The 16,421-nt window shown below is 41.2% G+C and overlaps 1 protein-coding gene across 4 annotated transcripts in view; it reads right to left on the reverse strand.

Annotated features, from left to right (window-relative positions):
• Positions 1-312: 312 nt before the first annotated feature.
• The window catches only part of IL17REL (interleukin 17 receptor E like), a 64,102-nt gene continuing 47,993 nt past the window's right edge, over positions 313-16,421 (reverse strand). For 3 of the 4 annotated variants that reach the window (XM_054021904.1, XM_054021918.1, XM_054021926.1), the window contains 8 exons: positions 15,236-15,283; positions 13,466-13,523; positions 12,950-13,095; positions 7,720-7,785; positions 6,362-6,419; positions 5,031-5,147; positions 2,087-2,141; positions 313-1,295 (listed from right to left, as the gene is read on the reverse strand). In XM_054021904.1, the coding sequence (XP_053877879.1) occupies positions 1,256-1,295; positions 2,087-2,141; positions 5,031-5,147; positions 6,362-6,419; positions 7,720-7,785; positions 12,950-13,095; positions 13,466-13,523; positions 15,236-15,283 (588 nt within the window). In that variant the 3' untranslated portion in view covers positions 313-1,255. The remainder of the gene's footprint in view (positions 1,296-2,086; positions 2,142-5,030; positions 5,148-6,361; positions 6,420-7,719; positions 7,786-12,949; positions 13,096-13,465; positions 13,524-15,235; positions 15,284-16,421) is intronic. The other variant, XM_054021911.1, reaches the window with a different exon arrangement.

The following is a 16,421-nucleotide window of genomic DNA, read 5'->3' on the forward strand; positions in this document are numbered from 1 at the left end:
AACCATATGTTTCAGCTCTGCAAACATGTCTTCAATTGACACACTGCTTTCTTTTCTTTTTTTAAATTGCCCCCCGAGGATCCTAAAGCAAAAAGGCATGCAGATGGAAAATATATTTTATTGATCAACCTCTTGTTCCGCTCCCTCCTTCCCTCCCCTGCTCCCAACCTCCTATAATCAATCCCACGTGGGTTTCAGGCATCACCATTGTTTATGTCTCAGTTAACGTCACTGCCTTATTACACAAAAGGAATTAAGAATGTTTGACAGGAGTTTGGAGAGTTTTAAAAGAAATAAACGACAAACACTAAACATTTTGTATAGTGTGTGGTATTATTTTCAGTTGCAAGTATAAATATTGGCATTATAATACAAGACAAAAACACTTCAATTCATTATGTTGACAAAATACTTTTCTTAAGAACTATATTTCATGTAAGAGTTTTAAACAACCAAGAAACCAGAAGCCTGATCTGCTTCTCTTTGAAGTCAATGGGGGTTTTCCCATTAACTTAATGGGAGGAGGATCTAGTTCCTTAGAGAGGAAATGTACATTGTCATTTTAATTATTTAACAAAGCTATGAAGATGTTTCCATTTTTTCCAGAAAATAAAACAAAAGGAAAAATGCCTTTGGCTCAAAGAAATACAATATATAAAATACTGAATGCAGTTATTAGATAGACCTGAGAAGAATTTCAGGGATACAAGTCTGTCTATGGCAAGATTTGCCACAATGCTCTAACATTATCAGAAAGGCTTCAGAAAATAAAGAAAGCTATGGTTCAGTTCACTAGAGGTTTATATAAAATCTCTTCCATTCCATACCTCTTAGTAATTCAGGTTTATGGTTTTAAAAGGAAGATTTAAAAGGAAGAATGTGTAAATCTTGAAGTACCCATACTACAGCAACTGGAGTGCGAAACCTGCCCACTTCTGGCATCTTAAATAAACCATTCATTTCACAGGAAAATGTGGGCCAGATTCTCTACCCACATGATCTAACCAACCTTTTCTGTTCTTGAGATATAGGCAAACAGACTATGTGATACTCCCTCATTTGAAGAAGTTAAAATGTTACACTCTGAGCTTGTAAAGCCTTTTACACTTGTGAATAATCCTACCAAAGTCTGTTTGCATGAGAACGGACTACTCGTGTGTACAAGGGTTTGCAAGTAACATGTAAAGTCAACCTGATATTGAGAAGGATGTTGAGGATCTTGAAAGAGTTCTGCTAAATTCACCAGCCGCCATCATCAATGCAAGGAAGAGGTACTCTTCACTCTAGTGGAAAAACTAAACAGGACAGGAGATTGGCATTTCCCCCTCATTTGGAACAGAGTCTGTTGCAACAGTATAGCATTAGGATTTACACAGTTCTAAGCCCTTCTCAGCAACTCAGGGACTTGGTTGCTTGAGTCCAAGCAGTGCACAGGTGTCCAAAATAAAGAAATTATTACACTTCATACTAAGTGGCATCACTTTCCTTGTGGAAAGGCAGCGATTGGCATGGTGTAAGGATGGGAGCACCCTGTTAGCTGAGCAGTGATCCCTCCATATCAAGGTTAAAGTATATGTTTTCCCTTCCCTGACTGTTTCCCTCTCTCCCCCTGCCCTCCTTTGCCTCCCTCTTTGGGTTGGGCCTTTTCAGTTTGAGAGCTTGAGGTGCTCTCTCTCTCTCTGTCTCTGTTCATCTCGCCTCTTCTGGGGGCTGCTCCAGAGCTTCCTTCTACTCTTATTATGGAGACGTCTACCTTTCCCTCTTTCTCTTCCTGTATTCATTTATTCTCTCCTTTCCCAGCAATGGTACCCAGTCAGTTCTGACACCATGCGGTGCAGGCAGGAACCCAAAGAGAAACACGTGTTTCCAGCAGGGGCATGAATTTTATCAATGACAGAGAAAGTCAGGACCACTTCCAGGTGTAATGGGATCTACAATACTAATTCCAGTACAGATATTACAAAGCCATTGCCTCTGCTCTGTGGACAGAGGGTTTTACCAAGGCTTCTTCGGGGTTGTCAATCCCTCATCTCTCACAAACATTAAAAAACTGACATGCTGTACATTGAAAAGAATTGTTGACTACCTCTGCCTTATGATCTGTACTGGACTTCTGCCTTCATGCTTCTTTCTGTGAAAAACTGAGAAATAAATCATAATGTAAGATGCCATTTTATTTTTACTTTAATTCATACATTTATTTCATATCCCAAGTAGCTGATTGGAAATATTCATATCTCTTAAATTACAGGGGGAGGGGGAAGAAAACAGCGATCAAATGGAAAAGAAGGTATAAATTAGAGAAGTCTTGTGTCTTAGCCAATGCTTTTAAAAATGAGGGTATGACTGCCCAGTTCCTTAAGCTCTGTTGCTTCAGAGGGAAAGTCATGCTGAATGCAAATTTCAGTGACAGATGAAAAAAATATAATGTATTAAATATGCCAGTTGGAAACCTTGCCTTGAATTTGGAAGTAGATTAATCTTCATGAGCATGAACTAATTTTACCTCTGATATAAGGGTTTTTTAGTCATTGGATGCTGAATTTCTGGCAGCAAAATACATTGGAAATAATGTTAAACCATTTTGAGAAGACTGATGCTGGACGACGTTTTTACAGATGTACATGATAATTTTATTGTAAAGACACATGTGACGTATCTGGCATATAACTATAAAGATGATCTTTTTTTCTCAATCCCATGCCAGAGCAAACCATGAAAAATCATTTACAAATATTTGCCCAGTGATCTGATGGGGAAAGGGTTTGATAGTCACGCTAGCAACATGAGTCACAAATGAAAAATAGCACTGCCGCTGACTGTTACCAGCTGGACAGGCGCAGTGTTAATGGGGGAGTTTGCGGTATCTACCATGAGTAAAGTTATTTATTTCTTTGTACGGTTTTGCACCCCTTACATAGCTCCAACCGTACTTATACCAATCATTACAACAGACACCCTCTGTATGAAAACCACACAGTTACAATGTAGGACAAATCCTACTCTTACCCAGTAAAAAAGTGAGATGAAGTGTGAATGCTGAGGGCCAGATTTTGATACTTAAACTCATGCTCAAAGTGTTTTCTACAGTTTTGACTACACTTTCTCTGCCCTGTATTGACCGGCTGTTTTCTCCAACCCCGTCCTGCTTTCTCCTAGTCTCGTCATCTCTGCCTCATTCCTCCCCTGCCCCTCACACCCTTTTCTTTCTCTCTCTCTCCTCATTGTCTTTCCTGCCCTGTCCCCCTCAGTCACCTCTTCCTTTCACTGTCCCCTCTCCCTTCCCTTGTGCTGTTTGGCTAACTCCCTTCAACTAAACCCCATCCCCCACCCGTGAGAGAGAGAGAGAGAGAGAAATATTGTGGAACTAGCAGGCCATCACACTGATTACTCTATGTGTATGGTATTTCCCTTTCCCCTACCCTTTGTCTGTCTTATCTAGTTAGGCCATGTCTACACTAGCACTTATGTTGGCAAAACTTTGTCACTCAGGGGCATGAAAAAACACACACACACCCCCGAGCAACATAAGTTTTGCTGGCATAAGCGCTCGTGTGCACAGCACTATGTCTGCAGGAGACGCTCTCCCACCACTTGTGGAGCCGGTTTTATTATGTGGATGGGAGAGCTCACTCCCGTTGGCATAGAGTGGCTGCACGAGCACTCTTACAGCAGCACAGCCATATCGGAATAGCTGTGACGCTGTAAGCTTTTAAGTGTAGACATTGCCTTAGGGTATGTCTACACTAAGAAATTAGTTCGATTTTATACAGTCAATTGTGTATGTCCCCACTAGGCGCATTAAGTCGGCGGAGTGCGTTCTCAATACCATGGCTAGCATCGACTCCCGGAGCAGTGCACTGTGGGTAGCTTTCCCACAGTTCCCACAGTCTCCGCTGCTCATTGGAATTCTGGGTTAAGCTCCCAATGCCTGATGGGGCAAAAACATTGTAGCAGGTGGTTTTGGGTACATGTCGTCAGTCTTCCCTCCCTTCCTTTCTCCCTCCCTCCGTGAAAGCAACGGCAGAGAATCATTTTGCACCTTTTTGCCTGGGTTACCCAAGCAGAGCCCATAGCACGGCAAGCATGGAGCCCACTCAATTTACCGCTGCTGTTGTGAGCATTAAACACCTCACGCATTATCCTGCAGTATGTGGACAATTGTGAAGAGGACATGGACACAGACATTCCTGAAAGCATGGGCTGTGGCAACTGGGACATCATGGCGGCAGTGGGGCTGGTTGATACAGTGGAACGCTGATTCTGGGCCCAGCAGACAAGCACAGACTATAAGTTCTTTAGAGCAGGGATTGTCTATTACACCATATTTGTACTGTGCCTAGCACAATGGGGCCTAATATTGGTTGATCCCTAGGCACTACCATAATAAATAATAATAAAATGCTGATTAGCATCTTGCTTCACAAATAGTACCATTGAAATCAATGGGTCAACTCTTGGAGTAAGGCACTATTCAAGGTGATTAAGGATATCAGAATCTGGCTTGGAGTAAATGAAGTCTAATTGTCTTGATGTTTTGCAGACATATACTTCTTGGTACCTACTTGGGAGCAAGTTTTGTTTAAGCTATCTGCTTGAGAGACTGCCTCCCTCCCTGTGCAATACCCTGGCACCCATGACCATTGTGGAGACTTCAGCTAGCAGTCCCCTTGTTTAAGAAGAAAGGGGTTAGCAAGAGGACATTGTCAATTGCAGGCCCTGAGCTTTGGCATTAACTTCCTCTCCCTTAGTTCACCAGAGCCCAGATCTAGAGACCCTCAGCAGATGCTGCAAAACATGCCTCTTCTCCCAGGGTTTTATCTGGGACAGGAGTCCAGAGTACAGTGTGAATGATCCGGTGAGGTGTCGGGGCATGGATAATGAGAAAAAGTTCATTGTGGATGCTAGGGAAGGATTTTTACTATCCTTCCACTATATACCATTAATGTCTATTAGTTTTTAAATCTATATTCCAGATTGTCAAGAAAATATGGACTGATTCTCCAATTAACATTCCCTTGATTATGTACCTGTTAAAATTTTATGTCCAAGGAGAGCCATCATTGTCACCAGGATTAAAATGATTGCTGTCAGCAACATGATCCTTATGGAGTTTTCATCATCTTCTTGACTCCGGGAAGATAATGCTGGGAAAATGTATTTATTGTTATGTAAAATGCACATCTGAGAATAAAGAATTTCTAAATAGTGACTCTATTCACTAAAAACATAACACTTGCTGCAGACCACAAAGTGCATTTCTTGAGGCTTCCAAACAAATAGCTGGAACTAGGAACTGCCATACTGTCCATCAAGTCCAGTATCTTGCCTCTGAAGTAGCCAGTGTCAATTGCTTCAGAGGAAGGTATGTGAACACTGCAGTAGGCAAATGTGGGATAATCTGCATTTAACATTAGATCTCATCTTGATCTCTAATAGATAGAGATTGGCTTAAAACCTAAGGTTAAGTGTTTGACTTTATGCGGTATTGTATTTTTCAAAGAAAATTAATTACCAAGTCCCATACAAGCACTCCCTCAGAGCTCTGCTGCCAGAATACAATTACAGGCCCCAACGTTTTTAGAGTCAGGCTTCTTAAAGTGAACTGTGAAGTGCTTTTATGGTATAAGCAAAAATGTGCACTAGGAATTATATATCTAAAGCTATGTTTTCAAAGGGTCTTGTGAGCAGGTGATTTTCCCATCTGCTTTTAACACTCCATAGGCCGTGTATGGTCTCAACCCTCACCCCCTTCCTGTGATATGATTTTATTACAGCAACTGAACAATAAGATGACAAAGTGTAATTGGAGCCTTCTTCCCAGCTTGACTGCACTTAGAGTTCTCAGTTCAGCGCGTCTCCTGTTGTGCCTTGTGCCTTAGATCCAAAATCTCTGTCTCAGGGCTATCCCTCCTGTGAGCCCTGATCTGAACTCACTACTGCTTATTGCTAGGTCTTAAACTTACACACAGTTGAGCCCATCATTGTATCTGAGAACTTTTCAAACCATTAATGAATTTATCCTCGCAACACCTCCATGAGGTAGGGAAGTGCTATTATCCCCTTTGTACAAATGGGGAACTGAGTCACAGAGGGATTAAATGACTTGCCCAGAGTCACACAGAAAGTCTTTGGCAGTGCTGGGAATTTATCCTTGAAGGTTTACTGAACTCCAATTCCGTGTCTTAGTCACAACATCACCCTTCCTCTTACTTACTGGGTAAAGAGAGCAGGATTTGACCCTGAAATCTGCAGCCCAGAAGGATGGGGATTGTTGTGTCAGTCCCAGGAGACCCTGATTCTGCTGCCAAACCCATCTCATCTATTTCAATCTTTCATGTGACACATTATTAGTACTTACTGCATTGGATATCACAGATCTGTAGTGGAACAGAATAATCTACATCTGTCCTCCAGCCCTTTTAAAAGAAAGAAAAAATGGTTATTTCCCTCTCAACAATATGGTTAATGATCATTTGTTTTGACAAAATAAACATTGGCTTGTTAGTTTACTGAAATGAATGCAGATGTTTTTTTAAAAATCTGTTTAATAGTTTAGCTTATACACCTCTACCCCGATATAACGCAGTCCTCGGGAGCCAAAAAATCTTACCGCGTTATAGGTGAAACCGCATTATATCGAACTTGCTTTGATCTGCCGGAGTGCGCAACCCTGCCCCCCGGGAGCACTGCTTTACTGCGTTATATCCGAATTCGTGTTATATCGGGTCGCGTTATATAGGGGTAGAGGTATACTTGTGTCACTCTTAGTCACTTTCAGGGTTATAGAAGATATAGCTACTAGGGAATTTTCTGTTGGGATGATTGTCTGATGGAAAATAAAGGTTCCCTGGCTCACTTTCTAGATGGCCCTTGTCACTTTCACTTTCTGACTAAAGGCAGAAAGTGACAATAGCCTTCCAGGCCAGCTGCCAGAGGCAGAGCACCAGAAGAACTTTCTACCTCCCCCCACCCCCCAGGTCCATCTGATTCCGGATGTTTGTTTTTCCAAAAAGTTGTTTTTTTTTTTACAGTGTGTCTAGCATACTTTTGGGTGCTATACAATAATAATAAAAATATTTCTTAAGTTTCTGGTTCAGATACTCACAAAAAACAAATTTAACACTCACTTTCCACGTGGAATTAAACCTTTGAGTTTCAAAATCATTTTCTATTAACATATCTGTTAGTAAAACTCAGTTATACAGATACATGCTGGCATTTTCGTACATTATTTGCCCCGCTCTGTTTCAATAATAGTCATTTAAATGTGTATCGGTGCACGTCTGCTGTATGCTGTATGTCTCCTTGTTTACTATTGTATACATATGCCTGAATGCACTAAAATCCTTAGACTTGTTTTTTAGAAAATGTTAATACATTTATTTGTTACTTCCCTCCACCCTTCTGACTGTAATCTTTCCATCATAACAGGTAATATAGATGGAGGGGTTAATTTAACAGCCCTTAATATTCCACTGTTTGCCATCTACAAAAATAAGAGATCAAGAATGGTCCTCTAACTTAAATAATGAATACAAGCTCGGCAAGGGACAATAGCAGCACATTCAAACTATTAATAATGCTCTTTGTAACCTACAACTGGGTCACGGCCAGATTTGGCTGGGAGGAGGCAGCTGCAACACTGCCCTTAGTTTCTTATTTCCACACCAGCTTGTTTATTTAGCGCATAGTATGTCTACAAATCAGCAGACCTACCTGAATGCAAACTTGTGAGCCACATATTTCACCTGAAATATTGACAGATGTGGGATGAGAGTCACCCTGATGAAAACAAAGTGGAAAGCTGTTAACTTCACAGTTCTTGGGCAATCAAAATGCATTGTCTCCCTCCAGCTCTTTGGTTTTTTTGTCAGTAATGTTACATATTTGACCACCTTAAAATTTATGTCAGATTGTTTTCATTATTGAAGGCTCTTTTATTTTTAAGGACTTCCCTCCTCCATGGGTATGGAATGCCCTGAGCACAGTGCAGCCAGTTTGGTTCTGCTGCGTAGAAGGTGCAGGATTTGGGGAACCCATGAAGAGGGCCTGTCATAACTATAAAGGGAAGGGTAATAGCTGTCCTGTGTACAGTACTATAAATCCCTCCTGGCCAGAGACTCCAAAATCCTTTTCCCTGTAAAGGGTTAAGAAGCTCAGGTAACCTGGCTGGCATCTGACCTAAAGGACTAATAAGGGGACAAGATACTTTCAAATCTTGGGGGGGGAAGGCTTTTGTTTGTGTTCTTTGTTTGGGAGTGTGTTCGTTCTCCGGGAATGAGAGGGACCAGACATCAATCCAGGTTCTCCACATCTTTCTAAACAAGCCTCTCCTATTTCAAACTTGTAAGTAAATAGCCAGGCAAGGCGTGTTAGTTTTCCTTTGTTTTTCTCAACTTGTAAATGTACCTTTTACTAGAGTGTTTATCTTTGTTTGCTGTACTTTGAACCTGAGACTAGAGGGGAGTCCTCTGAGCTCTTTAAGTTTGATTACCCTGTAAGGTTAATTTCCATACTGATTTTACAGAGATGATTTTTTACCTTTTTCTTTAATTAAAAACCTTCTTTTTAAGAACCTGATTGATTTTTCCTTGTTTTAGATCCAAAGGGGTTTTGGATCTTGATTCACCAGGAGTTGGTGGGAGGAAGGAGGGGGGATGGTTAATTTCTCCCTGTTGTAGATCCCAGGGGCGGGTTGGAACTGATTCACCAGGAGTTGGTGGGAGGAAGGAGGGGGGATGGTTAATTTCTCCCTGTTGTAGATCCCAGGGGCGGGTTGGAACTGATTCACCAGGAGTTGGTGGGAGGAAGGAGGGGAATGGTTAATTTCTCCTTGTTTTAAGATCCAAGGGGTTTTGGATTTGTTTTCACCAGGGATTTGGTGAGGGTTTTTCAAGGCTTCCCAGGGAGGGAATCCTTTGATGGTGGCAGCCGAACCAGAGCTAAGCTGGTAGTTAAGCTTAGAAGTTTTTCATGCAGGCCCCTACATTTGTACCCTAAAGTTCAAAGTGGGGATCTCAGTCCTGCATGAAGAGGGCCCATATCCCAGCACATTATGGAGCACAGTACTGTGTCTAAGTGCATAAGGTGGATTTGAGGGTGCACCAGGAAGGGAGACTGGGTAATGATCCACTTTCCATTTCCCCCACACGCCCAGAAGGGGAGAATGCCAGTCATAGAGCCTGCTAAAGATGGGAGGCTATGGCAGGAGCCATCGAAGACTTCTACTTGTACTCCGTTGCCTAGCTGGGCCAGAGGGGAGAATCCCGTGTGCTCCAGATCTCCCCATCCCACAGCCAGCTACTCAGGCTGTGCTCTGAGAACAGGATTACCCTGAGGGTAAAGTTGCCCTAAAAAATTGTTCTGCTGCTTAAAATATTGTTATTTGTGGCTTGTGCACAAAAAAGAAAATGACTAGTTCTCTGGAACGATGGGCCCTGCACTGCTTTTCCTTTCTCAGCAAAACTCCTGTTGAAGACAGGGATAATTTAGGTAAATGTTGCCTTAACCCAACATTATTGTGAAGACATTAATATTGAGGCTAGGAACAATTGTTTATGGGAACAATGGCTCAGTGTTAAGTCATCATGAGACCCTGATGGAAATTGCTCATAGTCTTGGAGCGGGAACCATGTGGAATCTACGTGAGTTCCCATTGTATCGTCACTAAAGAGAACAGATCAATCTGTACCACAGGACTATGGAAACAATGGATATTTCTGAACAGACTGGCACTCTGTGTGATATGTCCAGTTTCACAATAATATCTGGCTCAGATCCAATCCTACTTAATCATTCCTCTTACCCATGAATTTTCAGTCATCTAAACTCAGGAGGCCATTAAAACCAGTAAGTCTGAATCTTGCTGTCCTTATTCAGGCAAAAATCCCACTGAAGTCAAGTGGTCTCCTATATGTAGTGCTTATTTATTCTTCTGCTTTACAAATCCCAGACTTCTGTTTTCCCCTTACAGCTATTCTGTTTAGCTCAAATGCATATGTAGCTATATTAGAAACAGCAACAAAAATACGTTCAAAGAACGCTGTTTTGGTTGCAAAGTCAAACACCAGAAAATTAGGAAAAGCCAGCTTTATGTTTGTCCACACAACCTTAATTCTGCCCCCTGGTGTTTCCCATCCTGGGCACTGAATGAGTAAGGGATCATGTCAAAAAAACAGTACATCAGGATGTAATTACAGACTGTGTCATAAAATGCTTACGCACAAGGGGAATAAATTAAAGTTACACGCAACTGCCAATCGGATATTTCCCAACTTTCAAGTGCTTGACTTGACCCGTGCAATCTAAATAATATTCTCTTAATCCACAATTTTAAAATAGAATTTGTTTTTACCTTGCCTTATCCTTTAGGAAACCCTAAAATTACATTAACAGAAAGCTGTTATACCAGAGGAGGGAATAGATTGCTGAGTTATGTGGTTGGTTAGAGGGGAAGGGAGGAACTTGGGCCAGTTCTCTTTACACATGCACACACACCCTTGGGAGTTGGGGGAGTTTCACCCCATGTGGTGCCCCAGAGGTGAGATGGGCCACTGGGCCCAGATACTGGGTTCAGGGCCTGGTTGGGGGAACCTGGTCTCACTCTCTCCTCCATCCTCCTGAGGAGTTGGGGGAGCTCAAGCCCTATGTGGGTTGCCAAAGGGGCAAAGATGGGCCTCTGGGTCCCAGGCAAGTCCAGCCTGATTCCTCTCCCATGTGGTGCCCCCAGAGAGGGTGCCCAGACTAGTCCAGCTCTCTCCTCTCCCCCAGCCAGAACATCTGCTCTATGAGCTCCCAGGACAGCGTCTGCTGCTGACGCTGTGCTGGCAGCAACATGAAGCCAGCCATAGAATGTTTGTGTATAATTACTATTTTGATCTGCTGCCAAAACCTTCCTGAGGAATGTAATGGAGAGAGGAGAAATGGCAATTTTTAATCTCAGCAAAAGCTGATCAGAATGCCATGGGACAGGAAGAGGCACTTTGCTAGCCAAGGGCATTCTCCCTGCAGAATAACAAAGGCCTGCTAGAAAGGAAGGCGATGAGAGCTTCTCAAAAATGGTCGCAAGAATCCTTTACAATGGAAATTTAAATATAGGGATCACTACCAGCCTCCCCATACCAATGCAGAAATGAATACATATATGGCCAAATGCATCCGGGATCAATGCTTAGCTACCAAGATAGTGCCTTAGTAATGTAATAATAAAATAATGGACTTTAGATAACAGAAAATTCACTGATAAAGAGAATATTTTCCTATTTGAATATAGCCAGATACTAATGTGAAACTAGGCATTCCATAGAGAGCAGGTTTAGAAACACTCATTGAGTGCTCTAGTCTGGTAGGAATATGAGCAAACTATGTGGAGTGCCTGTCACAAGACCACGAGCATTTTCCCTATATCTGCTGATAAATTAACCACAAGCTATTATTTCCATAACCATAAACAATGGCTTGCTGCCACAATAACTGAGTGTAACATGTTAACAAATAGAGCTAGCCAGGAATTTTCCAACAAAATGTTTTTTCCATTGGAAAATGCCGATTCTTCAAAACCGAAATGTTTCGCAGAAACATTCTGGTTTCAATGAACTTCCGCCAACACCTGCCTGGTTTTCTGGTGAGCTGCTGCGGAGCTGGGACCCTGGAAGTCCTGGGAACCCTGGCTCTAGCAGGGTAGAGCCAGCTGCAGTGTAAATATACCCTTGGGTCTAGTCCTCTGCTCAAGCTGGAGCGCTCATGGCTTCTAGAATCTGCATTCCAGGAGTGAGGGGCAGCCCAGGGAATCCCCAGGAGTCGGGGGCAGCCCAGGGAGTCAGGGGCAGCCAGTTGCTCAGTTTTGTTTCAGAACAACTGAATGTTGTTTCTAACTGAAACTGTTCAGAATTTCCTTCCTGCAAGAAATTTCAAAATGTCTCATTTTCATTCCAAATCAGAACAAAACCTTTTTTCAAAATGTCAGAATTTCCCACAGAACAGAAATTCTGAGTTACAACCAGCTCTATACAAATATTGTTGACTTGAGGACAATCCCACAGTTCTCTCTCACTGTACTTGTATAACATGCAGTGCATGACTCTCAGTGACACTAAGGTATCTTTACACCAAACTGGCAGAGAAAGGGGCCTTAGCTAGGGTGTGGGCATAATATATGTCCATTTTAACTTTCCTTTACACTGTTTAAAGGGGTCTTAGAGTAAGTGAGAATCAGGCCACAGTGCTTGCTAATTCTTCTAGAAAATAAGGCTCAAAAAGTCCCATGGTATCCATTATCTTTAGCTAGATACATGTCCAAATTCACATAGGGCTTGCATTGGTGTCAGACAGGGCAAGAACTTCCCCTTCCCTGGGGGATCTATGACTGTCCAACACTTCCCAAAAAATAGCCAACAGTGTCCATAGAGTTCAAGGCTAGGCTGTACAGTGGTTCTGCATCCACAAGGCAGTCTATTCCCCCAGGTGTCCTACGAAAAGCCCAGCAGAGCATAAAGCTGCCCTCCCTACCAGAAACCTCAAGGGAGATCAGATGTGAGATCCACTGTATGTCCCTGTCTTGTGTGAACCGCCTGCAGCACAGCAAATCAAGCTGGCACAGGGAGGTATAGCTCTGGAACATCCCTGCACCAGTGGAAATGAATTGGGCCTATGAAGTGCACATATTTATAACTAGTACAACAACAAAAAACTACATTAAAGAACATTCAAATTGCAAAGTCCAGCACTCAAAAGTCACTTCCGCTGGTGTGTAATTTCAGTGGAGTTACTCCTGATCAGGGTGAGATCAGAACTAGGACTAAATGCTTTAATTGTGGATATTGTTCCAAAGTGTGTGTGCCTGGCTTTTTGCTAGTTTTGTCCAGAGCCATGGATGGCAATAAATTCAAATTAAACATGCCGAAGCTGCCTTATTGATAGCAACTTCTGATCAATAACGCATACCAACCGCTGAGACTGAGTGGCGTATCCCAACAGAGTCACATGAAGACAGCTGTGCCTTGTTACACACCAGCACTGAAAATTGTGCTTTGGTTTGTGACATGAAGGAGACTTGTATCTGTTCTGCCCCGGCAGCAATTCTCATTTTCCAAGCTGAAAGTGGGGAGAAAGGCTGTTATTTTTAAATGTAATCACTCACATAATGAATGACGTATGAGAGACTATGGCACTAGCTACCATGCTGTGCTAAAATAAAACCATTTTTATCAGCTTGAATACCGTCAACTGTTATATCAATAGCTATCTTGATTTTAACAGGTTATTATCTATCTTTACAAATACTTGATTTACTGTGGGAGTTTACAAATGGAAAACCTGCACTGTTAAATATTATTGATGCAATTCAGAGGATATAACAAGACCAAAAAGCTTTACTTGATGAGAGAGGTTGTAGTCTAGTGGTTAATTTAATTTAATATAATTATTAATTTGTCATTTTAATTTAATAAAATAAGTTATTTACCTGGGAAATTCCCACGAGCAAATGGGCATCTAACCCAAGAGCCTTGCTTGGTTGTAAACTGAAAATAAAGAAAGCTGTTAGAAGAGAATTTTGCAGTTTGAACTTGTGCCTACAGATCCAGCTAAAGCCAGTCACTGAATTCCAGAAAGCAGCAAAAGAATTATTCACAGCTTACCTCCCATGTTATGCTCCAAGCTCTGATACTCACGAAGGCCCTAATTCTGCAAACATTTATGCACATGTTTAACTTTACATTGCTATGCAGTCCCACTGACAAAAAAATCAGTTGCTTAAAAGCATTTTAAAAATAATAATAATGAGCCAAAAACTTACTTTATTGGCTATTTTGCCTGAATAACAGCAGCACGATTTGGTCCAGGGATGCATAACACAAATATTCAAAGAATTTACCATTACTCAAGTGCATAAAGATAAGCACATGCTTAAGTGCTTGCAGCATGAGGGCATAAAATGTTCTATTCTGCTTTTTTGCATTGTCAGTTTAAAGCTGTGCAGTAACCACTGCTATCTCTTAGGGAACAGTAACTGTCCTGATTTCTTCCCCTTAATGAATATTGTTTTGTTTTTATCTTGAGTCATATTTCTTTTATTGGCTGTTAGTTTTATTATTCTGTTTTATGGCCTTGATACTATATTTTCAAGTCTTCTGCATAATCATGTGACTATCATTAAAGCTGCATATGGTAAATGTTCGTGATGATACCGGAAACACATCCAACCACACCTCATTTTATATTTCACTGCAAACTCAAAAGTCAGACCAGGTCCACGATAAGGTCTGTAAACTTTTCCTGTGCAGATATAGAATCCAACAAAGCCATACTTGGTTGTGGACTCAGGTGAACACTAGGCAAATAGTCATGTGATTTAATGTAATTTGGTTCAGCTTTTCCTATGAAATTCTTATGCGGGTTGGAGAGACACTGAGTCTGAAGTTTTGGTATTTTGAGTGTCTCAAGGGCTATTTCTCTCATCTGCAGTTGAACACTTGGAATACTGGCTTTGAGGGCCTGATTCTGACCTCACTTCCATTACTTTGATATTGGTGTATCTCCACTGATTCCCACAGAGTTACTGCCAATTTGCACCAGCATGAATGAGATGAGTCTTGAATTCTGTATGCCTGATTTTCCACTGCCTTCCACCTTGCCTAGCGATTTACATCTGTGCAAAGTCTGTGTAAAATACTACCCAAACAAAAGCACAGAGCTGCACACCCACTTTGCCCAGGTGTCCATGACTACACAAGGCAATGGAGAATCAGGCCCTGAATTTTATTTTCAGTTTTGGTGGCAGGAATAGGTACTGAAGTCCTTCTCCTTAGCAGCAAGGAAAACAGAGCAAATGAATGGTAATATACATTGCTTTTTATCTATGTCTTCTCATTCTCAAATTTGCCATATTGTGAAAGCACATCTCTATTAGCCATGTTATGCCATCAGCTTTAAAGCCCATTAAAATAAAAAAATTGATGCCACAATATGGTCCCATATGAGCCATTTTTCATATCTGACATTTTTATTGACTTCCATAACACATCCTCCTATTCTAATATTTCTAATATTAGATTTTAAATATTTCTAAATATTTCTAATATTCTAATATTTCTTATTCCTATTGTCTTTTCATGGGTTATAAGGTAAAGAGTATCCTTCTAAAAGATTATTAGTGATGCATCTTTTGTAGTTGATACCTGCACAATGAGGAGGAATGGTGTAAATGGTTAATCTACAAAAAAAAGCAATTTACCTTCATGCAAAGTCTTGGATGAGTGTCTACGCGGGAATATTTTACCTGCTTGAAAAGAGAGTGCACAGAATTAGTCAGGTTTACGAACCAGTATCAACAGAAAGAACAAACCACTTGTACAATTGATGCATTAGAAAAGGACCTGAAGGTGTTTTCTTTTTTTAAAATGTGTCAATCAGTTAATCACATAAAGTAATTTAATAATTATAATGGGCCAATCACTACCTTCAATAGGAGTTTTCACTGAATAAAGGTACCAGGATTTAATCTGGTAATACCTAGCACATGGTTAGCACTTCTCATTTTCAAAACACATTACAAACAATTAATTAATTTTGAAGTGAAATGTAGTTAAATTTTTTATAGTATGTTTTATACTATGGTCATACTCTACCCTCATAATTAAACAGGACTCCCTATGATGTCAATGGGATTTGGTGCAAACAATAGGAGAATATGACCAATTAAATCTAAACCTAATTGATTTGGTAATGACTTGCTTTCTTTAATTCAATAACAAACCGATTACACAGCTCTTGTTGTTTCAGGCCTTGATTCAGCAGGCCATCCCTATTCAGCAAAACACTTACGCACATGTTTAAATGCTCTTCTGTATGGACCCTGTGTTTAAGCCCATCCCCATTCAAGAAAGCACATAATCATCTGTTGAACTTCAAGCATGTGATGAAGTCCCACTGACTTCAATTAGGACTTCAGCACATGATTAAAGTTCAGCATGTGCTTAAGTGCCCTTCCAGAAAAGGGATACTTTTCTGAATCAGGGCCTCAGTTATTTTTCAAGGGCCACATCCTTCAAAGGCTCATTCAAGTGAGTGAGTGATCCTTACTCATGTGAGTAATCCTATTGAAACCAATGGAAGTGCTCATGTAGTAAGGGTTTTGTGCCCAAGTAACATAATAATAATAATAATAATGGAGATATCCCATCTCCTAGAACTGGAAGGGACCTTAAAAGGTCATTGAGTCCAGCCCCCTGCCATCACTAGCAGGACCAAGTACTGATTTTGCCCCAGACCCCCAAGTGGCTCCCTCAAGGATTGAGCTCACAACCCTGGGTTTAGCAGGCCAATGCTCAAACCACTGAGCTATCCCTCCCCCCTGGCTTGCAGTTTATGACCTAAGTTTGGTTTCTATGCTGTAGACAGTTCAAGGACAATGTGAAGAA

The sequence above is a fragment of the Malaclemys terrapin genome, chromosome 1 (assembly GCF_027887155.1).
Source record: "Malaclemys terrapin pileata isolate rMalTer1 chromosome 1, rMalTer1.hap1, whole genome shotgun sequence".
In the NCBI taxonomy this organism is placed as follows: Eukaryota; Metazoa; Chordata; order Testudines; family Emydidae; genus Malaclemys; species Malaclemys terrapin.